The sequence below is a fragment of the Rattus norvegicus genome, chromosome 19 (assembly GCF_036323735.1).
Source record: "Rattus norvegicus strain BN/NHsdMcwi chromosome 19, GRCr8, whole genome shotgun sequence".
Lineage (NCBI taxonomy): Eukaryota > Metazoa > Chordata > Mammalia > Rodentia > Muridae > Rattus > Rattus norvegicus.
In genome coordinates, this window is record NC_086037.1 from 73,390,583 (window position 1) to 73,416,671 (window position 26,089).

Genomic DNA, 26,089 nt, shown 5'->3' on the forward strand with positions numbered 1-26,089 from the left:
TTTACAACCAGAACTATCAACTTTGGGTACCCAGTGTAATAAAAGCCAGCAGGAGTGTTTTCACTTGAACTCCAAGAGCAGGGCGTATAGAAAAAAGTTGATTCTCTCTTGAGTAAGTAAGGACATTCAGAATCTGTTCAAATACTCCTGGGATGACATGTCTGGATATAGAGGGGTACAAATATTCCAGGCCAATGCTATTACTCACAAATGATGCTGACATTCAGGTGAACTGGGTCCTGTGTTAGGGACTGGAGAACTTGTGCCTCTATGTTTTCTGGCCAAAGTTAAGATTCACTCCTGAAGTTGCTCAACTGCAAACCCTTTTGAAAGGCAGTGGGAGGTGAAATTTCACCTTGAGCCATGAAGGACCCAACAGTGGAATTCAGCTTACAGCCTGTAACAAAACTGATCATGTGTAACAGATATGAAAGTGACTGTTCACCTTGAATCCCTCTCCTCTCAGACTACTGGGAACAGTATGCTAATGTATTCTGGCCTCCATCCAATCCTGCCATCAGAAACCCCTTAACTCTCAGTGTGCCTAATCCCTCCTTTCCAGTGCCTACTTACTTCATGGAAGCCATGTGCATGTGATCCTCCTTTAGCATTTGCACTCTGGGACTTTAGCATTTGCACATGCTAGTGCAAAGGGTCAGCTCGGAAACCTCAAGGTGTACCAAAAGCAAAATATTGCACCTCTGTAATGTATCACAGCACATTTAGTGTGAATTCTGGTCTATGGAGCTGTAGGGAAGGACAGAGATCATCACAGATCTGCATGAAGTGAGGCAGAACACCCTGCAGCCTGTTTGTACCCCTACCCAAGTAGGCCAGGGTTTATACTGTGGAATAAAGATCAATTCCTTGGGGTTAGAGAGATAGCTTAGCGGATAATGCACTTACATGAGGACCTGAGCTCGGATCCCAGGATACACGTAAAAGGTCAGATGTGCCAGTGTGTACAGGTAATCCCAACACAAGAGAGGCAGACACACACACACGAGAGAGAGAGAGAGAGAAAGAGAGAGAGAGAGAGAGAGAGAGAGAGAGAGAGAGAGAGAGAGAGAGCAGTACATTTAAAGTACACATAATTTAAGGTAATGTGGAGATCAATTTGAAAAACACTCGATGCTGACCCCTGGCTTCCACACCATATCTATGTATATATGCATGGTAACACAGAAGATCCATAACCTGCACTAGAGTCTGTGTGGCAAAAACACTCAAGAAAAGAATGGCTTCTTATGCCTTTGAGTAAAAAGCAGCACAGCACTGTTTCCCAGACCCAATGAGTCAAAGACTCATCTGAGAAGCTCTGGAAAATAATTTATTTCAAGGCCTTTTCTCCCAGAGATTCTGTTCCCACTGAGGTCCCGGAGGGGATAAATAGGAAACTACAATGAGTAATCAAGGTTATTCTTGTGGCAAGTTTGAGAACACCCTTTATGGGCCTGGGAGGACTTAGTAGAGTCTACACAAGAATGAGGTATAGTGCCATGTGCTTGTAATCCCAACACTGGGGATGCAGAGACAGGAGGGTCCCTTGGGCTAGCCAGCCTGGCCTAATCAGGTCTCAGAGACAGACCCCATCTCAACAACCCAAGGTAAGATTGACATCTGAGATGAACACCTTGCTTCTGTATACTGGAGCACACACATTCATGGACACCCTCACACACATGTGTCCATGTGAATGTATCCTCATAGGCAAGCACCACACACACACACAGTGTGAGAGAACACTACTTAGAACAGCCTAGACTGATGGTGAGTGGAGGGCAGAGCAACCCTGCAGAAGAAAGTTTAAGTCTGCAAAGGCTACTGCCCATTCCCTGACAGAGATTTCCAAGAAGTCCCAGGCTGAATCAAATCTGCAAGTATTCATGTAATTACCAGTCAATCTTCAAGTCCCTTGGGATTGGGAAGAAGTGTTTATCCCCTTTGCCTTCAGATACTTCTACCACTTCTCCAAAACACTCTGAGCAGAATATTTGTTCTTGGAAAAAATAAACAGCTATGCCAAAGGAAAAGAATAAAACAGGAAGAACCACAGCCATCCATTTTAAAACTTCAGTTTTAAAAATACCTCATGGGGACTGACCTCATGACTTCCCTGAAGGCCCACTTCTCAAACTCTGGAAAGTATTGAATGCCTCAAGGTGTAGGTCAAGTTTAATACTTAAGTCAGTGAGAAGGGTATAGACCTGGTCTTTCACTCTTGAAACAGAACGCTGTATTTAGCCTTAGAATAAAGTCCATGACTCCTCATGCCTTCTGGATGCTTTATGATAAAACATGCCAGGATGTATGGCATACTTGAAAATTGCTACAAGAGTTTTCACTACCACAACCATTAAAAAGTGGGGTGTAGGGTAATGCATTTGCTAATTAGTGCAATTTAGCGCGCGCGCGTGCGTTTGTGTGTGTGTGTGTGTGAGAGAGAGAGAGAGAGAGACAGAGACAGAGACAGAGAGGGGGAGAGAGAGAGCGAGAAAGAGAGAGTGATTGTGTATCATAGAGACAATATTTATTTGTTCATTTAAAAAAGTTGTAAGCAAATGTCTTTTCATTTAATGCTGTTAGAGTTGAGACTATAGATCAATTGATATGGGGCTCCCTTTCAAGCCTAAGGACCTGAAGTCAACTCCTAGAATACACACACACACACACACACACACACACACACACACACACACACACACACACACAGCATAGTAGCAACAAGCTTATAGCTGGGGTCCCCGGGACTCACTAGCCAACAATCTGGCCTACTTGTGTAGTCCTGTTTCAAAGGATCTAAGTGATATTTCTGACACGACACCTTAGATTATCTTCTGGCATCTGCATGAGCATGCCCCTGCACACTTAATGTGAATCTGCACACACAGGTAAACATGCACAAAACATACATAAAATGAAAACAAAGCAATCTTACGGTAATGTTGTTTGAATTAGATATTGTGGTAGACCAAGAATCAGTCAAATGTGATTGGTCCTGGCAGGAACTAAAGTAAGAATTTTCTGTGGGGAATGTGTAAAGATGTGAGCTTGTAACATTATTGCATGCTACCTTTGTTTTCTTACTTTGGTATGATGCTACTCTTATTTTTCAGGAGGCACCACTGTCCTGGCCACAGAGAAGCCAACCATTATAGACAGCACCATCCAATCAGGTATGAAAACCTAAAGTGTCTATATTCCATACACCCCTTCCAATCCCACTCCCAAAATAGCATCACACTGAGGTTTCTGGCTTCCATTGCTCTAAAGGCCTAGGAGAACAGCAAGGCTATAAAAGCCACATGCTTTTGGTCCCCGGTAAGCCCCAGTGAACAAGGTTCCCTTCCTCATCAGTCACTGCTGAATGACAAGTCCCAGCTACCCCCCTCCCCCAGGGAATTGAGAGACATACTTTGTTTAATTGCAGCACAGCTCTGATGTGGCCTGTGTTTGCAAACTAGAAGAAGGAAATCTCACAAGCCACAGCCTAACTATTTATTTTCATCACCATTCTGCAGAATCAAGAAGCGCAAAGTTTGTCTGTTGTGCCTGCCACAGAGTTGGCAGTTTTACAACAGCACTTACAGAGGGTGTGCCACAAGACTGGCTCAGGAAACCAAGGTTTACACTGTGCCTGGGCAGAGAAACACCCTGGGAGCATCCCCCTTATCCTCTCGCTCAGAGGAAAACCCAAGGACTCTGTACGCCCAGTGGTGCGGGTTATCAAAGGCTGCCCTCCTTTGTTTTCTGTTCGTATTCTGTGACATTCTTCCCTACAGACTCACATGAAGGGAAGCAGTTGTATAAGCAACCAGAGGGATTTTTTTTAAATACTTTGGAGTTAATCATTAGTGGAAGGTGAGAGGGTCAGCTTCCCAGATACTTTCATTTCCTTTATTGAAGTTCACTCAGCCTTGGCCTCTGCAGTCATTTATTAATGGACCGTGTGGTGTGTGTGTGTCAGTGTTTCCTCCACACTGACTGCCTCACAGAGGACTAGAAAGGACTTCCCTAATTAGCATGCTTCCTTAAAGGCCACCGTCACCATTGACCCGATTAAACTGCAAAGCAAACTTCTGCAGAACTTTCTCCCAGTTTTCAGGAGTTCAGCTGACAAAATGCTTGTTCCCACATAGCCCCAAACCCCTCAGTCACCTCAATCCACCAAGTGCTGTGTTCCTGCTCAGACCTGTTGTAATTTGACTTTGGGGCTCTAGCCTAAGATGTTGCTAGGCTCTGAACCCAGGCCCTAGCAGCCACAATAAGCTAGGTTTGGCCACCTATCCTCAACAGGTCATTCAAACAAACAAGTAATAGTGACAAGCAGAGAAAGACGATTTATTCACATTGGGAAGAGGTCCAGTGACCTGACCCTCAACTCCATCTCAGAGATTCAGACGTGGGTTGTGTGTTTAAATGGAGGGCAAGAGGCATGCCGTCAGCCTGTGTGAAGTCTTCCCAGAGACCAAGTTCTCCCTCTGGCTGGCCCAGCCTGCAGCCTTCCTCCTCCCAGAATGAGATTCACAAGGAAATTCCAATGTTGCTTTAATAGTCTGATGACAAAGGAAAAGGCACAGTGTCTGTTCGCAAATATTTTACTCTTACCTGTCTGTTACCAGGATGAAAGCCCTGGTCTACATGTCCCAAGTAGGGTTTCTCTGTAGGGTTGAGGCTGTGGAACTATGGCTCTCAATACACTGTCTTTGGCCCTCTATCAGGAAGAGGACGAGTGAATATATGAGGTTGTGATGGCGCCCTATGCACTTTAGCTGCTCATCTAGTTTCCTCTCTTGCTAGAAAGGATTAGAAGCACCCTGAAATAGTGAGCTCACCTGCTTCATCCACCTCTCTTCTCCCCTATTAAACGAGATAGCGCTCTTCAAAAAGAGTGTAAATGAAGGCATTGGCGACCACACCGGTAGAGGTTTCGATAACACGTTTGACAGGACCTCTAGGTCACGCTTGTGAAGGTCTTATAAACAAGGGGCTGTCAGCCCAATCTCAGGGTCTGCCGAAGTCAGAGGGCAGGTGTACACAGAGCATGAATCAGTAAGATTTGTTGCTACCACCATCTAGACAAGACTGGTTCAAACAGCCTGCCTGGTCATAGAGATAGACAATGTCTATATGGTTTCCTGTTTATTCCATTGTCTGAGTTATAAATCTGGTCCTCACCTCCTCACTGGAGGGTCATGCACTGTGTGACCTTTAAAAGCTATATGTTCGCTGTAACCTTCTGGTTAGGTCACTGCATGGGCCTCACAGGGAGGTAATGTGCTTCCAGACAGGTCTAGCTCAAGGTGAGGCCTCCCACACTTCACAGGTGGCCACAGACAGACCCTACTCCTTCATCAAGATTCTGTTTTCATGAGCAGTTGCAAACGAAGCAGAATCTTAAGATTCTGTTTTAAGGGCCGAGTGGGTATCTCAGTGAGTATATGTAAGCACTTACCCCTGCTGTGCAAGCTTGGGGACCTGAGTTCAATCATCAGAATCCACACAGAAACAGGGTGTGTGGAGTATGCATGGAGGTGGAGACAGGCAGATCCCAGTGGCTCACTGACTAGCAGGCCTAGCCTACCCGGCAAGTTCCAGGCCCCAGTGAGAGCCGATTACAAAACAGGATGGTGCCTGAAGAACAACATCTGAAATTTACCTCTGACATACATATAGACACATACCCATGCATGAACATGTCCACACACACACACACACACACACACACACACACACACACAGAGACAGAGACAGACAGAGAGAGATTCATCTTGAAGATTCTGATCAATATAATACACTCAGCACAGATACAATATCCATATACTACCTAGGTTGTCATTAGAGACATAAAAGGCTATTCATGCTTGGATAGACTTCCCTGTTTAATGCATTTCTCGTTGCAAAGGACTTTCACCCTCTGAGGGTCTTTCCACATCCCCACAGCAGCTCACAGTATTTTGGTGACTTATGATTGTGTGGGCTTCCGTACCACTTGCTTGGACTTTAAGACCAGCTGATAACCAAGCAGTGATCATGCTAGATAGGAACCTTGACTAGAAAATTAAATCTTTGCTTACATCCTGTGCTTAATGACCCAACTGCAGGCAAGATCCTTTCAGTAGTGCAGCTGGCATTTGCTCACAGAAGCCATAAATTTGTTTTAAGCTCAGAATATTGTTTCCTGCTATTTTTAAGAAGGGATTTAGTCCAATTATTACTATTGAATTTAATGAGAACTGTGCACAACTCCAGGGCCTGGGTAATAATTTAAAAGCTTAGCCATCAGGGTCCCTGCATCTTCATATCTCTTCTCTTCTTTCTCCATTTTCTTCTTCGTGATCCATATGAAGTTTTTTTGGTTTTTGTTTTTGACTGTTTGTTTTTCCCTCTACAAATGTCTGCTGATACAATTGTCATCACTGAGCTCCACAACCTAGATCCCAGCCCCTCTGATTTCTTTTTCTTCTTTAATAAATAAGATAGCTGTAAGTTATTAAAACAAGACAAGTAGACAAGGAGGGTTCAATACCATGTAAGGTGGATTCCTCAGTTAAATTTTAGGGCTGGCCAGGTCACTGGAAGATAAAGCTGAACCACTATTTACTGAGAAGAAGGAAAATGTAAGGAACGTCTTTCTCCACATCTTGGCCTTTTCTAAAATGCCAAATTCATATGCTTTACGATGTCATCAGAATGTTAGCCAACATAGTGCACAGTGTGGTTTTCTGGACCAGAGAGCAAATTCTATGTGTTAGCAAAGTAGATGAAACCACTTGTGAAGCTTTTCTGCCCTCTTGCATATCTTACAAAGCAGACTAAAGAAAAAACAAAAAGTCAAAACCTCACACTTTCACATCAACATTTCCTACCACGAGGTTACACAACAGTACATTCCAGGACAAGGATGTTGACCGTGCCTCTGTGGAAGTCAGCTTTGCTGCCCAAGGGCGGTAACTTCAAGAGAGATTTTTGAGCCTTATGAAGTTCCACTTCGTGCTTCAATATCTTACACATGAAAACTCCCTCTCCGTTGACACTCTGGCTGCCCTTTTGCACTAGCTGACTAGGTGCAAATGCTCACATCGTGTGACCAACTTCTCGTTTGGAACCAACTCTGCCCACCCTTTGAGAGGTCACATTACCTCCTGATTATAAGGACTTACATCCCTCCCACTTTCTTCTGATTATTCATATAGTGAGTTCCTTCCAAAATCTGATACCAGAACTTGAAAAGAATTCCTTGGAAACCAAAATGTGCAAAGTAAAGCATCCTTATCCATTTAATAAATCTTCCTATTAAAACCCCTCACGCCATTGTTCAGTGAGGAGGGTAAGGGGCACTGGAAAGAACTGGAAGAGCGATTGAAGGACTTTGTATTAAACACTTGGGCAAGTTAAAGAAATGCTCAAAGACGTGGTCTCTGCCTGACCCTAAGACAGCCCATAATAGCAGGCTTTCCTTTATTTTTGCAAGTCTTTCCAGACTCCAGTTGGACAGACACCCATGATGTGGCTCTATTCAACTCAATACTGCCATCTTGTGGATGACTAATTTCAGGCTTGCTCTGCCTGGGGACTGGACAAAGATCTCATCTTTAGGATTTTTAGCCTCTGCTGACTCCTTCCCAAACAAAACCCTATCATCGATTTTTTTTTTAATACTTCTAAACTCAAGACCCTTTCAAAGAACTGAGTTGAGTAAATGAAAGGTTTTGGGGTTAAGGATCAGTAAGGTCAAATGCCTTCCTGCAAACCCATTTATGCTTTCAACCTCCAAAGGAAACATTTGGAAGATTTTAAAAAGCATTTCTGAAGAGTCAATGTTTAAATGAATTTGGGCTTTATGTGACCTCACATTGAGGTTTTAAGTGGGGTGAACAATTTATATGCAGAAATTCACCATAAAATAAATAAATAAAAATGAACAGGCTTATTCTGAAATGAATTGACCTGATGGAAAGCACAGAAGAAAGAAAATAATCTCAGCAAAACGGTCCAGTCATTCTTTCCTGACAAAAGGCGTGGGCCATCAGCTGGCGTGATGAGAAGTGAAACTCAGGGGCAGGCTTCCTGCCAACTCACATCCCAGCGTCAGACACTTGTGGCTAATCTCTAATAAGATTCCTATCATCGATGCTTATCAATTTTTATGGTTCGTCTTCAATAATAGTATTTTTTGTATCGACTATTGTGCAACTCGGGAAAGTACCACTGATGTGTTGTACACGAGTACCTTAGAAAGTAGTCTTCCTGGAAATCTTACATAAACCCAATTTGGTGGGCCACCCATAATCTTTTTAAAGATGGACAAGAAAAAGAATGATAAAGCTAAATGTGACTTTGCAAACATTTCGGCGTGTTCATGCAACTGTTAGTTTCTTGGTAATCCTGGATTTGGTGGATTTCCCATAGCTTTAGAACAAATATGGAATTTTTAAAAAAAAACGATGCCCTGATTATTAATGGCCTTCCTGATCCTGGTGGTTAATTCTTCCCTTATGTCTGTCTGCCCTTCCCCACTGAAGAGTTCCCGACATACGGTTTTAACTGCGAGTTTGGCTGGGGCTCTCACAAGACATTCTGCCACTGGGAACATGACAGCCACGCGCAGCTCAGGTGGAGGGTGCTGACCAGCAAGACGGGGCCCATTCAGGACCACACAGGTGAGAGCGCCGTCATGGCTCCGTGTTTGGTACATCTTTAGTGGGAAGGTTCCTGACACCTGTAACTTTACGGATGATGAGAAACACTAGAAGCATTCGCTCATGTTTTCTCTTTTCTAGAATTGTCAAGCATGCATTCCTTACTGGAAAGAGGCTAGGGGCAAGAAGAAGAATTCTGATTGCATTTGGCTATGGGTTGGCCTTCCTAAAGAGCAAGTGAGCAAGGATGGGGGAGCGACGTCAGGTCGACATTAGATATATTCAGTGAACTCAAACTCATTATAGTTTTTCCAAACCTTTACCAAGGACAACTTGAACCATTTTCAGTAGAAGGGAATAAAATAACTTAAAACCAGACATGATACGTGCTGGCAATCTAGGCACTCAGAAGGGGCAAACAGGAGGATCAGAAGTTCAAGTTTACCTTGGCTACACACTGCGTTCCAGACCAGCATGGGTTATGTGAGGCCCTGTCCCAGGAAAGGAATAACTGCATGGTGGGCACTCTGTAATGCTTCATCAGTGATGTCCCCATCCTAGACTCTGCACCAATGGATCACCAGGCACAGTACATCATCTTGGTGGTGCTTCTTCTCTGTTCCCCTGATGTAAAGGGAGAACGATGTGTTATAGGAGACCTATCTCAACCTAGCCTATTTTCCCAGCTCTCTACCCATACTTTCCTCCTACAAGGAACTACTGGGACAGGAATGAGTGCAGACAGCTAATTCAGTGTGTTCCTTACCACCCTGATCCTGGTTTCTTTACCCTGCATGGAGTTCTTACACAGACTCACTTGCTACACACACAAACACACATACACACACACATACCACTACCACCACACTCCTGAATTGTATTCAACAGAGGTCTGTCAAAAGGCCCATAAGTTGAGTATTTGGGATACTGAAGAATCCCTGGATTCTCACATGCCAGCCCAGGGGGTGACTGGCTTGTGGGCTTCCAGATGGGTAGGAGGTGTTCCACCCCTTAGCCATTCTGCTGTTCACTTTTGCACGGTGAATATAAGCACAGGGTATGCTGAAGAGGCCTCTCTCTGCCACGGCCACCTCCTTTCCTAATGAGAGTGACAAGGAAATTGGATAAAATTGGACTCCTTCAATTCCGAGACACTTTCCATTGAATCTTAAGACAAGCGGTTTTAGAAAACTTAAAATACTTTGACTGTAAATGGCACTGTACACATAAATGGCATCATATTAACTAAATGCAATTAGCCGAGATGAAGGCAGTAATGGTAGAAAAATGGATGCAAAGTGAAGTGAAATGGCTCAGTAGGACCTGACATTCAAAGAGGGTGAAAAGCTATGTTAGCCAGAAACAAAAGCTAAAAGGCTCACAGAAGCGGAGTGCTAATTGAGAAAATGAAGACACAGTTCCCGACCCAGAGTCTGATAAAGTGTCTGAGAGGGGAAACACCAGCACTTTCTGCGCTGGGAAATTGGGAGAGGAGTGTGCTTCTTTGATTCATGGTAGAGAAGTCTGATTCCTTTGGACTATGTGGCTCCTTTGTTCTCCCAGTTGCTGAGTGGCAGCTAGCTAGCTCGTGCTCTCGCTCTCCCTCCCTCCCTCCCTCCAACCCTCAACTAGAAAGAGCCTCTCACTGCAAGAGAGAAATGGGATCATCTGAGACAAGGAGGCATGCCTGGCATTGAGCTGTTAACAAGGAACAGTCTAGATGGAAAGACCCATCCCCTGCCTGCTTAACTCTCATGAATGTAGGCACTCACTAGTTATTCAGGGTTTTTTTTTTTTCTTTTTTTTCTTTTTTTTTTTTTTTCCCGGAGCTGGGGACCGAACCCAGGGCCTTATGCTTGCTAGGCAAGCGCTCTACCACTGAGCTAAATCCCCAACCCCGGTTTTGTTTTTGTTTTTGTTTTTTTAAAGGCTAGAACTCACTCATACAAGAGCCGGCCCTAAGTTCTCCCTTGTAGCTGATGAGAACCTCGAACTTCTAATACTCCTGCCTCCACCTTGGATTGCTAGGGTTATAGGCATGAGCCACCATACCCAGATTTAAATGATGCTAGAGAATGAACCCAGGACTTTCATGTTTGCTAGGCAAGCATTGCACAAACTGAGCTGCAACTCCATCCCTGTGCTTTTAATAATATTTGGGAGCTAGGCACTGTGGTGCTCACTAGAATCCCAGCCCTCAGCATGAGGACCACAAGTTCAAGGCTAGCCAAGGCTGCATAGTGAAATCCCTTCTCAAAATCAATGATAATGATGAACTTTATAAATTGGATGTTGGAGCATTTTTAAATTATTATTACTTAAGAATTCCTAATTTTGAATGTAAAGGAACCTCACTGGGTTTTGTGCTCTTAACTAGAGGAGTAGATCTGTGTACCTCTTTATAAATGGTACCAGCTTCTTTCCTTCGTTCACTGAACAAATGTTTAAGCAGGTCTTTACCCCGCAGCTGCTGTGTTCAGGAAATATAGGTACACTTGGCCTCCATATGTATCTCACATTAAATAGCACATTTGCATAAACTCTACCTACATTTACCTCTAGGTAAAAAGATTTCTATTTTAATTATAGTACCTAATATAACACAAATGTTATATAGTTTTTACAGTGCATTGTTTAGGGGGAAAATGATACTTGTTCAGTATGGACATAATTTGTATTTTTTTTTATCTGAAGTTGGTTGAATCCAAAAGTTTGGAATTACCAACACAGAGGGTACATTGCACTTGTCCAAAGGGCTTGAACATAGACTTTTTATTTTTCATAATGTCCATGGATGCTGAAGGAGGATTAGGAGGAGGGCCTGATGTCTAGTTGTAAGTGGAAACCATCACACTATGGCTAGAAGGGTATCCAGGGGCAGAGGCATGCTATAAGGGTAAAAGTGAACCCAGTGAGGACTTGGGAGGCAGTTCTATAGTAAAGTGGCTCTCATGCAAACACAAGAACCTGAGTTCAGGTCTCTAGCACCCACATAAAAGCCAGACATGGCCTTATGTACTTATAATCCTGCTGTTGGGGCAACTAGAGGGTCTTTGGGGCTGATGGTCAGCTAATCTAACCATATCAGAGACTCAAAGTTCACTGAGAGACCCTGTCTTAAAACAAAGTGGAGAAGTGATAAGGAATGCCCACTATAAATTTCTGACCATTACACACACACACACACACACAGAGAGAGAGAGAGAGAGAGAGAGAGAGAGAGAGAGAGAGAGAGAGAGAGAGAGGGAGAGGGAGAGGGAGAGGGAGAGGGAGAGGGAGAGGGAGAGGGAGAGGGAGAGGGAGAGGGAGGGAGAGAGATTACTCAAACGGTTAGGGAAATTTATGGATCCACTCACTGACTTAATAAGAGCATCTATGAGAGCTTAGATTGATTGCCTCGCAAAGGAAGAGAGCTGCCTACTAGAACATATAGACACTACTGAAATAAAGCGCGAGAACATGCCCACACATGCACAGTGAAAAGGTACCTCATAGGTTTACAAGCCTGTGGGCCAGCAAAGGAAGCACCCTACTGCCCTCTGAGACCTGAGTATCACATTACATTTCCAGTTACATCATGTGAGATGTGGGAGTTTGTGATTCCTATTCATAGAGCAAAGGGTGGCCCACAGGCTGTGTGTTTAGACCAGGTGGAAGCAAGAACAGTCGTTCCCACTGGGGGTGATTAAAGCAAAGCCAACAGCAAGTCCTTATGGCGCCACAAATGTCACCATTGCCAAAACATCATGTGCAAATGAGTCTCAGAAATGCAGACTTGCTTCTCCTTAGGCCAGAAGCACAGCACACAGAAGCAGGCTCACAAATGAGAATCAAACTCTTGGGCACACTCGAGAAATCCATAGACCATTAATGTGAACTAAAGGGAAAATAAAAACAATTTTTAAAGATGCCTAAGGATTGATGAGGTAGCTCAGTCATGGGGTAGGGGGGTTGGGGAGGGCTTGCTTTGTAAACACAAGTATATAAATTCAATCCCTAGAATCAATCTTTTAAAATTCAAAAGCAAACAAGCCAGTGTGGTGGCTTACACTTATTTTCCTAGCTCTAAGGACAGGTATATCCCTGAAGTTTTCTGGCTAGCTAGCCTATCCTATTTTTGGAGTTGTAACTTGTTAAGACCCTGTCTCAAAAAACAAAGTGGCTAGCACCTGAAAAATACCCAAAGTTGTTCTCTATCTTCTACAAGCATAGTATGAGCTCCCACACACATGCATGCACTTGACTATAGAAGCAAGCATGTGCATACATGTGTGCGCACACACATACACATGCATACACACAAGAATATAAACATATATACATAATAAATATGTGTATTGGAAAAGTGCAAGAGCAAAAATAACACATCAAGCAGCCAGCAGGTCAGCAGGTTCCTTCCAAGAGGAAAGTGTTCAACATCTCACTTAGTCCAGGTTATCCGAGTGTACATGGATATGCAAAAACATTTTAAAGTCAGACACTTTCTTCAAACTCTGTAAATAGACTGCTTAGACACTACGTTTGATAGTATGAAGACAGATAAAATTTGTAGCCTGTGATGCCATGATACAGGTAAACAGTACCCAGAGTCTCTTTAAAGCCTCTTTGAGCAAGGCCACCAGTGCCTATGGGGCTCCCAGTAATTGCATCTGCTCTCTCCACTGCTTGGTTCCTTGGTACCCAACCCAGGAGAATGTGTTTTATGGGTACTACTTGAGAGGAGAAAGAAAAAAAGAGCTGTAGATTTGGCTGGTCTCCCTGACACAGAGTTTTGCCTCAGCAGGAGATGGCAACTTCATCTATTCCCAAGCTGATGAAAATCAGAAAGGCAAAGTAGCCCGCCTGGTGAGCCCTGTGGTCTATTCCCAGAGTTCTGCCCACTGCATGACCTTCTGGTATCACATGTCCGGCTCTCATGTGGGTACACTGAGGGTCAAACTGCACTACCAGAAGCCAGAGGAATATGATCAACTGGTCTGGATGGTGGTCGGGCACCAAGGAGACCACTGGAAGGAAGGGCGTGTCTTGCTGCACAAATCTCTGAAACTGTATCAGGTATGAACCCTTCTACAAAGTGAGCGCTGGAGCCTTTGGGACACTGGGTTACTGTGTGAAATTCACCACCCTCAACTCTTGCCTCTGTGATGTTTGTGTTAGTGACATCTTACTGTCTCTTAGATGACAGCTGGGAAAAGAAAAGAAAAATCACGTTTACTCGTTTCAGAGATATCACAGATACCATCCCTTTTGCCCAAATATTTTCTTTCCTTTTAAAGTTTATCTTATGAAAACCGCAGAGGTCGGGATCATCTCTGCCACTGGTAGAGAAGAATGGGTAACTAACCTTTGTGCAATCTCCTCATGAATTTAACTCACATGCAGTCTCATGAACGTATGCTAAAGCTTCCACCGAGAGAGTGTTTGTGAACATTGATGCTGAAGACAGAACTTTAGTATATCATGAAAACCATCTCTTTTTTTTTTCAGGTTATTTTTGAAGGTGAAATCGGAAAAGGAAACCTCGGTGGGATTGCTGTGGATGATATCAGTATTAACAACCACATTCCTCAGGAGGACTGTGCAAGTAAGGATGGGTTTGAGCTGGAAGTGAACCAAGTCCTTAGCCCTGGCAGGATCCTTAGCATATGGTAGACTTTGCCTTGTCATTTAGACCAGAATTCACATGCAGGATAAAAGGGTCTAAACGTAGGTCAGTTCTTCACTTACTTCCTGTCTACCTAGCTACTTAGAAAGTCTGATTGACACCTCCAGAATCCAAAGACTGTAGCTTAGAAGTCACATCTGGCCTATGGTAACGTTTTGATGGAGAGTAGAACACTCAGACATCTGGACTATTCTGGTATCTGAGCATGGAAACAAAACAGTGGGCCTTCGAACATGTTGATCACAGAGAATTTAATTAAGATTACATTGTCAATGAGTCACAGATACCAACATTCATCATTGCATAATAAATAAGTAGCCACTTCTGGCTCTGCTCTAGCCGACGTGACTTGGCAGGTAATGGCCATTCAGAGATCTGCCTAACAGGGTTGTCAGGCCCTTCTACAATCCACAGATGAAAGTCGGACAGAGAAAGCCAATTCATATTCCCCAGATCTTGATCCATAATTACAAATAGCATCGCTAATGACAATGTAATAGCACAGTAATTAGTCTTAGGCTCCATTTGCTACACTGAAACTTTTGTTCTATATCATTACATAATAGTCTGTTAATTATAACAGAATGGGATAAGCCTGCTGGGCAAATTGAAGACAAAGGAGGCCAGTTGGCTGCAATGGGTTTTGGTCTTTTCTACAACTTACAAGTCTTTTATTATTATAATACATTGAATATATGTAATCCTTAAAGGGGCAATAATTTGATACCATCAATTGAAGACACCGAAGGAGCAAAAACAGTGAACAATGCTCTGCTTTTCATTCTACATAAAGAAACCTTGTCAATGCCACCATACCCAGCAGCTCTGCAAATTCGTATAGTTTAATAGTTCATCTGAGATTATTTTTGTAAATTACTCATTTCTATGGCTATCTGGCAATTCAAGTGTGCATCCCCTATAGTTAACACAGTATGTGTAATACTGTGTTCCTCTCCCAAGTGCTGAAACCAAAAAGGAGTTGTTTCAGGGATAGAAGAACAAATTCCATAAATAAAAACAACAACAACAACAATAAAAAAAAAACTCAGTTCAGGCCAGCAAGTCCTAACTGGCTATGTACTATATACAAAGCAATGTGCTAAGTGATACAGGAAATTATATGGACATTGGTCTTGTGAACTTTTTCCTACTTAGATATACCAGTAAAGAGTGCTCTGAAAGGGCTGGGGAGACAAGCTGAAGACCTGAGATAGACTAGGTACCGGGATTCCTAGAACCCAAACACAGTAGCACACATATGTTATCTCAGCACTGTGAGGAAGTTACAGGTAGATCCCTGAGCACCTGAGCCAGCCAATCTCACTGAGTTCTAGGTTCAATGAAAGATCCTGCCTCAAAAATTTAGATGAAAAGAAATTGAAAAATGACTCTTGGTGTTAACTTCTGGCCTTTACATGCACATATGAGTAATTATATAATTGTTTTACCAAATATATCTCATTGAGCAACCTAGCCAGGGGGGGCTATTAATGCCAACCACAGATGAGCCATTCATTTGTACATGTTTACGAACGTTATTGTGTGCTAGACAAGATTTTAAATTGAAGAATACAGGACTCAGGACTGTTTCCAATCCTGAGGCTCCATAGAATTTTATTTTATTTATTTTCGATAAATCACAGGAAGAAGTTTACTAGCTCAAAGAGTCATTGTGCCTTAGCAAAAGCCAGTTTAACACAGACCAACAGTAGGAAGCAACCATCAGCTCACTACACCCTCATAGTGATGGACCCATTCTCACTGTCTTCTCATTTTTCACCAGTCTTACACATTCCACAACCTTTCCCCCGCCCTTTACAGTGTCTTAATAGCATTTCTGAGCCATGTAACTAAACATTTTCCTATCTGAACTGTGGAAGCCCAGTAGAGAGATTGGAGGGTTTCTGTGCAGTTTGTGTGTGTCATATCTGTTTTTTTGCCTATTTAAACATCTCTTTTCATTTTCTTTTTTCTTGTCAGAACCAACAGACCTAGATAAAAAGAACACAGAAATTAAAATAGATGAAACAGGTAAATCCATTTCACTGATCAGCCTCTTTTAATCTCCTATGGTTTTTTTTAAGCTGTTTGTAAAGACATGTCTCTGGAATCCTAACACACTCATGTATCCAGGCAGTTCAGATAGAATGAGTCCCTGTGCTTGGCGAGTGGGTGTGGATTAGATCATTGCCTGTCCCTAGCTGCCTAAGGGATGACACTGTGAGGTTGTACTCCCAGGAGTGAGTAAACCCCATTCCTCTGTCACTGAGCTTCACCACTGAAACACAATCACAGCATTGAAAATTGTAGAGACTATACATATAATCATTTGAAGCCAACAGATTCTTGTGTCTGTTTACCTCCCAGGTGTAATCTCAAGGAGGGCAGAGAGCTTAACTTCTCTGAGGATCTTGTCCTGTTTTCTTTCCCTGGCCCCACAGTCTGTGGTGACATTGAGGATAGGACAGGAACTACTTGACACTCCATGTAACACAGTTATGTCATCTCAAACCCTCAGAGTGGTTCCATGGGACAAGTTTACTCCCATTTGACAGATAGCAGGACTGAAACATCAGTAGCACAGCTAATAGGGGGCGGGTAGCCTTGTGTGTTTGATTAGCGCTGAAATGTGTGGTTTGGGTTAGCACTTCTCAAGGCTCAGGTGTAAGACATAGTGTCATAGGTAGATAGATAGATCCTGGAAGCTTCTGAACCTGGCCAGATTTACTCACAGCTTGCACAAGCAGTGAGATACCACTGCCATCTTTTGCCATTGGAAACGTGGTCCTACTCTGTCATAAACTGATAGAAATAATGAACACTGTTCTGTGTTGTTGCAAATATTAACACATTACCAAGTCCTCACAGCTATAAACTTTATTAGAAGTTGTTTCAAAACAACCTTTCATCAAGGGAGAGCATATTAATATGCCCCCAAGGCTTGTTTTCCCCTGTTTAGGGACTCACATCTCATATTTTTAGTTTTTGCTGATTGGAATCTCAGTTGATCAGAGCACCATTAAGTAAACACCACACAAGCTGCCCATTAGCATTTCAGTCCTGCTCCTGGTACCAGGTAATTAGGCTCAAAGCTCCCATGCTAATAACTTCTCATGTTTCCACTCTAAGGCAAGCACATCCCCAGTGACTCCTTTGCAGAGCAGCGTGACGGTCTCCAGCAACACTACCAGGGCAGTGAAGACACTGATTATTAAATGTCTTCTATTTGGCACAACACAAACACTGTTTCTCAGTCCACGCCACAGCCCTTTCTGCATGACAGGAGTAGGCATTAACTTACTCAGAAAAAAGTCTCCCTTTCAGTATTACTAGCACTTGGGTTTGAGGGATGTTCATGGTTTTCTGTGTATAAACCCATGGGGACACTAAGGAGCAGCATCCCGTAGAGGCACTGTACTGAGACTGCCTGGGGGTTCAGGCAGATGTCAGAATGCTTAAATCTACCCACCGAACACACTAGATATCTGTGTGACAGAGATTTGACAAAACTTTATGCCTGCACATCTGAGGCTGAAGATGCAGCTCAGCTGGTGCAACGCTTGCCGAGCATGCACTAAGCTTTGGGGTTAACCTACAGCAACATGTGTATTAGGCACAATGGTGCATGCCTACAATCCCAACACCAGGGTGGTGAGGATCAGCAGCACAAAGTCATCCTCTGCTATGTGGCAAGTTTGACAGCCTGGGCTTTTGTGGCCTTGTCTCATCATGACTAGCTGGATAAGAACTATAAACACATCTGTCAGTCTAAAGTGATTTAGACTAATCCATCTCTAAATTACAGCACACTCACCTCCCACCCCTCCAGTCCCCAGATACTGAAATATACAATGCCTCCTAGACCCTTTCCTTTTTGCCTGATTTTCTGTGTACTCACATGTAGCCTCTCAATGTTCATGAGCCATTCTTGTCTCCTTCCTTAGGGAGCACCCCAGGATATGAAGAAGGGAAAGGCGACAAGAACATCTCCAGGAAGCCAGGCAATGTGCTTAAGACCCTGGACCCCATCCTGATCACCATCATAGCCATGAGTGCCCTGGGGGTGCTCCTGGGTGCAGTCTGTGGAGTTGTGCTGTACTGTGCCTGTTGGCACAATGGGATGTCGGAAAGGAACCTATCTGCCCTGGAGAACTATAACTTTGAACTTGTGGATGGTGTAAAGTTGAAAAAAGATAAACTGAACCCACAGAGTAATTACTCAGAGGCGTGAAGGCACGGAGCTGGAGGGAACAAGGGAGGAGCGCGGCAGGAGAACAGTGGAGGCGCAGGGACTCTGTTACTCTGCTTTCACTGTAAGCTGGGAAGGGCGGGGACTCTGTTACTCCGCTTTCACTGTAAGCTCGGAAGGGCATCCGCGATGCCATGCCAGGCTTTTCTCAGGAGCTTCAATGAGCATCACCTACAGACACAAGCAGGTGACTGCGGTAACAACAGGAATCATGTACAGCCTGCTTTCTTCTCTTGGTTTCGTTTGGGTAATCAGAAGCCAGTTGAGACCAAGTGTGACTGACTTCATGGTTCATCCTACTTGGCCCCCTTTTTCCTCTCTTTCTCCTTACCCTGTGGTGGATTCTTCTCGGAAACTGCAAAATCCAAGATGCTGGCACTAGGCGTTGTTCAGTGGGCTCTTTCGATGGACATGTGACCTATAGCCCAGTGCCTAGAGCATATTAGCATAACCACATTTCAGGGGACACCAATGTCCGCTTTTGCATCGCTACGTGCAGCGAGCACAGGAAAAAGAAAAAAGAAAGAAAGAAAAAGAATTAGACTATTTTGTTTGCAAAGTACTGTGGCCTCAGTACCCATCTAGCGTGTCAGCTCTGTTTACCAAGCAATACCGACAGATTTTTCTTGATGTTTTCCAGTGTTGTACTGAATCTCGTGTTTGTGACCTCCATTCAGAGATACCATACCCTGCAGCCACCAAACTGCTAGCACCCGGGTGTCCCGCTGATGACCACCACAAAAGTCTTCGGCACTGGCTAGTCTTCGTCCTCTCAAGTGCCTTTTTGTTTGTGTACTGGTTCCTTGTGTCCCGTGGATGACCCACTCTGTTTCTGGTGAAAACCCTTCTCTTCAATCAGACCTGGTGGCCCACTGACTAAGAAGAAAGTATATTTTAGTGTGCTATGCCAACCCCGGGAAGGCAAGGGCTCTGAAGACCTGGCAATGTGGCTTAATCATTCTGATTTTTTCCGAAGTTCAATGTCAATGTCTCTTGACCCTTTGTATAAAGCTGCAATGTTCTCTCTCGTTCTTTCCTATGGGATGTATTTTCAGATACAAACTCTCAGTTCTTTCTTTCCTTCTTCTCTCCTTTTTGCCTCTGGAAAGCGAAGCATTTGCCACTGTCCAGAATGAACCTTGCAGCTTTAACCTGCTGGCGATGGCAAACAATTTTACTAGACTTTATGTTTTAAGATAATTAAATAAGGGGAATTCCTAACTTTGTCCTCCAGAGTCTAACTTTGGGTTTCTTGTTAACTGGTTAAAGTGACAGTATCTTTTTTCCTTAAGCCACATGCTTATACATTCTGATTAGACTGATGTCTGATATAAATGTCTGCATCTAATGGAAATCATAAGTTGAAAGAGAAAAGAGTACCAACTGGCTTTCAGATGAGACCCGCAGGAAGCACTGTATAAAATCCCCAAGTCTAAAAGGATGTGAAAACTTTACATCCAAATATGCAAAATGAGCCCTGAAAAACCTTCTTGTTTTGTTATTAGGTCAGAGGAGGATAATGAAAAGAATAGCTCATTTAAGAAATAAACAATTATCATGATGCCTGAGGCAAAACAATTTTAAGACCAGTCACAAGGGGTACATAAAACCAAACAAATGTTTAGAACAATCCATTCAGCAGAAACCCTGAGAAAAATAAATTTTAATGAATGCTTCTAGAAACATCCAATGGCTCATAAAGAAAAAAGCCTACCTTAGGACTGGCAAGATATTGGCCTCGACAGCACAGAGAGGTAATATCTTAACCCAAAGCAGCTTCCGGCTGGTGAATTTCTGTCTTGATGGGCTGTCCATAAGAACTCCCAGCTCTTTCCCTTCCTAGTGTGGCTGCAGGTCTCCCTCAGTTACATTTCTTAGAGATCACATTTGCTTACTGGACAAATGGTTTTTGTTCACGCTGGTTTAGTGAGATTTGAGAATGTCTTTTTTTCCAGGGAAGTATTGATCACTAAAATAAAGGATATGTTTTTATTCCCAGAGGCATCAAATTCACTTGTTATAATCATTCTGGGGGGAAAAGCATTAAGTAAGACTTTGTTTCTAAGGCAACAAACTTGACCAGTGTCCTCAGCCAAGGAAAAAATGATACTGCAACTTTAAATTTTAAAGTACCTTGCACTGATAAATATATTTAAAAGTTATATGTTTATAAAGTTATTAATTTGTAAAGGCAGTGTTACAAAATGTTCAGTTTATATTGTTTTAGATTGTTTCGTAATTTTTAAAGGTGTAAAATAACGTATTTTTTCTTTATTGAAATCTATAAGACTTTCCGTAGTAAGATGTCTCGTTTTTTCTGGTATATTATTGCTTCATGTTTTGTACCCTCATAAAATTTTGTGCAAATTTTTTTTACAGAAATTTTTATTTTCTATGATGATATGTATGACACTTGTAAATTGTTTCAAAATGAACAGCGAAGCCTTAACTTGAAATTTGTATTCTCTGAGTAGCATAAAAACCACCTAGAATGAACTGTAACTTAAGCTCGAAACTACACATTCCAAAGAAGCAGTTGAATTAAACATTTTCATAAAAATCCCAAACCTGATGGCTATTATTCCATTAGCTCTGTTCTTGTTAAAGATGTCGGGGGTCATCTCACTGTCTAGTACCTTCTAAGATTTAAGTTATCTATCTTACAGTGGATAGAGAGCAAGGAGACCCTTTCCAATAGTGGGAATCTGAAACCAGGGCTTCAGAGCTGTGCGAGGCAGAATTGGCCTCCAAGTGGACATTTTTTCCCACCCAAATTACACCAGTTTTTATATCCACATGATGAAGTTGGTTTTATGATTTTAACAGATTACTTTTGGTGAGTTACGCATCTGTAAGAAATAGGTAGGGAATGTATACATTTACATACTAATTATATATTAACATTAGGGAAAGGGGAAAACTGAGCATCCTGTTACAACTGTCTATTTGGTAAGCCTTGGGGAAACAAGATGCCTATTCCTTTGGGGAGCAAAACGATAGAAAAAATAATGACATGGCACCCCCTCCCCCCTAAAAGGACAGAAAGTGTTGAGTCGAAACATGTTACAGAGTTCCTTTAGAAAGCTTGTCACAACAAACTAGCAGAACTACCCTACCGCCCCACTTCCACTGGCAGAAAACCTCTGGCCAAAGAGCACTGGAACATGAGGTGGTACCGTACTGCTTAGGGCAGTGAGTCAATGTTTTTTCTACTTCCTGCTTTCCTGGATACTGAAACCGTATCCCAGGACTTAACCAAGAGTACAGAAAACTCTCTACTGTGTGTGTTTTTAGATCTTTGCCTAGAAAGGAGACAAAACCAGGAATTACTGGAATTCAATTCTACTGTCATTCAAGGACATTTCCAGAAAGCATGATGCATGCAAGCAAGCTGTTTATCAGAATTAATCTAGATATATTTTATCTATTTCACTTTTTTGTCATTTGTGGGGTGTTGTTGTTGTTTGTTTTTGTTTTTTGGGTTTTTTTTGTTTGTTTGCTTGTTTTTGTTTTTGAGGTAAGGGCTCATGTAGCCCAGGCTAACTTCATACCCTCTATGCAGCCTTGAATTTCTGACCCTTCTGCTTTCAGCTCAGAGATGATGAGATGTGTATGCTAAGTTTACACGGTGTTAAAGACTGAACATAGGACTTCATGCATTCTAAGCAAGCATTCTGCCAACTAAGTTGCAGTCGCAGCCCCAGCCCCAGCCCCCAGCCCCCAGCCCCCAGCCCCCAGCCCCCTAGGCATAGTTCTGGGGCAATGCAACCACCATAGAACTTGCTATTTCTTTTGAGGCTTTAAATGTGGAAGCTTCTCACTCTTCTCCCTGGTTGGTAGTTTGGCTAGGCATTTCTTTTTGTTTAATAAATCATCGTATATTACTCTCCAAATTTGGGAGTTAAAGCGTCATGAAGATTGAAACATTTAATTTAAACATGAAAATTATTTACCGTCCTGTTTCCTGTGTGTCTTGATAACTTATTGCCGCTGAGGCTTTGAACAAACTATCTGTGCAAATCAAAGACGTCGCCTAGCGTTTCCAGTTTGTAATTCTGCTTCTTGGTCTAAATTATAATGAACTAAATTTGTAGTTCGTTAAAGAACAGTTCTTCCAAAAATCAGATTTTTTTTTCCTCCTAAATTAAATGTACTTAGGAATCTTAAGCAACTGGGAAACCTGAATGGAAGAGCTTGCAACAGAAGTCAGACTTGGCATCAAGGCATGTGTGCCCAGGAGGCTTCTTACCACCCAGTGACACATAAGAAAACATGGAACTGACAGGCCCATGAGGGAGGGATTCAGCTCTTGTGGGGAAGGAGTGAAGGAACCTCCCATGATGCCATAGGTTTCTTTTTCTTGAGAACACCAGGCGCTTTGGGGCGGGGGAGAGGTCTCATGTATCCCTGACTGGCTTTGTAAACAAGAATGACAGTGAACATCTCATCTTCTCACCTTCCCAGTGCCCCAAGCCCCAGCCTTGGCAGTGTCTAATTTTTATAGCAACATTATAATATCAAGTTTTAATAACCTCATTATTTGCTCTTATAAATGAGAACCCCAAGGTTCAGAGAGGTCACAGGCTGCATTTGGTCTTACTTCCCTCCATGACACCTGTCACTTCCCTTCAGGGCATTGTCTTCCAGAGCCTCCACAAATGACCCTGCTACTAACAGCCTATGTGGGAGACGAGAGCTGTCACTTGGATAATATGTTTGATGGCAGATGATAATTGTACATTCTTTGGGGACATGACGTGACATTTGGATATACATGTGCATTGTGTAATGATCCAGTCAGGGTTAACAGGATGTTTGATGACCTATGTCCACCATGCTAACCTGTCACCACATTCTGCCATTTGTCTTGGCATTTCATCTTCTGATCACTTCTAAACCTTCAAAGATGAGGGAAGGCATCACTCCAAGGCTTGATATCATTTCAAACTGAGCTCAAAGCAGCCTAGATTTTAAGCAAGTTCAAAACCTCACTTGAAGCTAAACAGGATGGCTCATACATGTAATCCCAACCCTTGAGAGGGGAATCTGAATCCGCCCTCAACTATACAGTAAGTTCGAGGTCAAGCTGGGCTACATGAGACCCTGCCTAAATGGATAAATACAAACAAATAAAATTTCACTCAGGTGAGCTTTGTGGTCATTTTACTCTCATATTTAGGACCCTATGAGAGGGTCCTAAATGGGATTATTTCAAGAAAAAGAGTCCTGGTATAGTATGCTGCTGTCTTAAAGATTTTGAAGCACTGTGGAAGTATAGAAAATACTGGCACTCTTCCCAGCTTATCCAGCGAGGTAAGGAACCTGCGTTCTGAAAAGTCAGTTAACGTATAGATCATACATACACAGCAATTGAATTCTAAAGATGTTGAAGACTGGTCTCCATTTAATGTTTCCTTCATGATTTCTAAGTTTGTTGTTGAAGGTTTTTCTTTCAAGTAGATGAGGTAATAGAAATTTCATGGTCAGATAGAGGCACCTTAAAGTGTCTGTTTGTTTGTTTGTTCCATAGAAAGAGGGTTTCTAGCCAGGCCTGGTGGTATACACTGATAATTCTGTAAGAGTGAGGTAGAGGTAAGAGGATCAGGACTTCAAGGTTATCTTTGGCTACAAACAAGGTCAACCTAGGATACAATTGACCATGTTTCAAAAGCTAAAAATAAGATCTCATCTCCACATGATAGTGCTACCTGAATGGAAATCTCCACAAGGAAATGGTCCCTGAAATGATGGGTAAAACAGCCAGTACCTCATTTCCTCCAGGTTGGGAACAAACACATACTGCCTTCTGGCAGCTTTGACAAGAAAACGAATCATGAGGATAGACAGCAGCTTCCCCACTCCGTATGCCTCTTCCAGTGGCTTGGCATCTCTGCCCCTCATTTGGACCAGAGCCAACTACACTCCTTTTCTTGAGACCTTGTTACCACATCAGAGGTGTAAACTGCAGGCTCCTAGTCGTGAAGTGATCCTGCTGGGAAACCAAGATTCCCTATGCAAGCCATCAGTGCTCCAATTCTGAACACTTTGGAAGTTTCTCATTGTTGACTAAATTATGTCTTAATGTCGCAGGCATGATTTATTTGAAGCAGACTCAATCTTTCTCCTCAGATCTCTTGGAATTCTGCCAGGATTCAAGCCCTCCAGCTAAATGGAAGTTACTTTTGGGGTCTTAAATGTAACTTGGCTTTATTCAACTCTCAATTTTATCTATATTTAAACCACTTAAGCTCTGGGGGTGTAGTTGAGTTGACACATTGTTTCTCTAGCACTCAAGAAGCCGCAATTCAATCCTGAACACTGAATAATAAACATGTGGTGGTACACCCCTGTAATCCCGCACTCAAGATATAAAAATCGGAGGATCAGAAGTTCAAGGTCACCTATTCTACATGGAGAGCTCAAACCCAGTCTAGAATAAATGAGAGATCTTGTCTCAAAACCTTGTGTCAGCAACCCACAGGTCACCTAAGCAGGGCTCACAGGGGATCAGAAACTGAAATGGCAACCACAGACCCTGTGTGTGTCTAAGCTAAGTCCTCTGCAAATATCTCATGGTTGTGTAGCTGGGTGTGCTTGTGGGACTCCTAAAAGTGGATGGAGTGGGGTGCCTCTGATTCTTGCCTGCTTTTGGAACACTTTCCCTCCTGGTGGGTTGTCTCGCTCAATCTTGACAAGAGGGTTTGTGCCCAGTCTTACTGTATCTTGTGTCAGGCCATGCTGATATCACTGGGAGGCCTGGATCACAGAGGGTGAGTGGATCTGGGAGAGCAGTGGGTAGGGACAGAGAGAGGAGAGACTGCACTCAGGATGTGTTGTATGAGAAAAGAATAAACAAACAAAAACAAACTCCTTGTGTGGGGAAACTTTATCTCCAGTACTACAGTGTTCTGAAGTGGGACCTTAAGAAGTGATTGGATTAGGAAGCCTTTGACCCCATGAACATCTGTTTCTAGATTTAGAGTCTTCTCCCCTGCCCTTCTCTCCCCAGCCCTTCTCTCCCCTCCCCCTCTCTCCCCACCCCTCTTCCTGCCCCCTTCTGATTCCTAATCACTACAAGGTGATCAGCTCCACTCAGTTCTGCCATATGCCCTCTGTCCCAATGCTCTGCCTATCTTCAGCCCCACAGTAATGACACCAAATGACCATTAACTGAATACCATGAGTCAAAATATTTTGTCCTTGCAAGTTGTTTATCTCAAGTACATTTCCAAAGCAACAGAGTGCAACTCTGATATGTTTGTCCCAACATGAGACGCAAGTTAAAGAATTATACACCTATCATCCTGTGCTGGGTCATACCAAGCACAGTGAACATATTGTATGACATTACTGCCATACCATGTTTATGTGTACATAAAACACAAATAAATTCGATCTTATACTTTGGTCTCACCTTCAAGATATCTATTAATTAGGTTTTTTTCATTAGCAAATACCTGATATGATCATGTTAAAGGGAAGAAGGTCCTGCTGTGGCCCATAGCTTCAGAGATTTCAAGCAATGGCAACTCT

General features: G+C 42.9%; 1 protein-coding gene across 6 annotated transcripts in view; it reads left to right on the plus strand.

Annotated features, from left to right (window-relative positions):
• Nrp1 (neuropilin 1) overlaps positions 1 to 21,123 on the plus strand; it is a 155,149-nt gene extending 134,026 nt beyond the window's left edge. For 3 of the 6 annotated variants that reach the window (XM_006255825.5, XM_063277784.1, XM_006255826.5), the window contains 6 exons: positions 3,117 to 3,176; positions 8,526 to 8,663; positions 13,426 to 13,697; positions 14,130 to 14,226; positions 16,288 to 16,338; positions 18,252 to 21,123. In XM_006255825.5, the coding sequence (XP_006255887.1) occupies positions 3,117 to 3,176; positions 8,526 to 8,663; positions 13,426 to 13,697; positions 14,130 to 14,226; positions 16,288 to 16,338; positions 18,252 to 18,538 (905 nt within the window). In that variant the 3' untranslated portion in view covers positions 18,539 to 21,123. The remainder of the gene's footprint in view (positions 1 to 3,116; positions 3,177 to 8,525; positions 8,664 to 13,425; positions 13,698 to 14,129; positions 14,227 to 16,287; positions 16,339 to 18,251) is intronic. The other 3 variants (XM_006255827.5, XM_063277785.1, NM_145098.2) reach the window with 2 other exon arrangements.
• Positions 21,124 to 26,089: the final 4,966 nt, after the last annotated feature.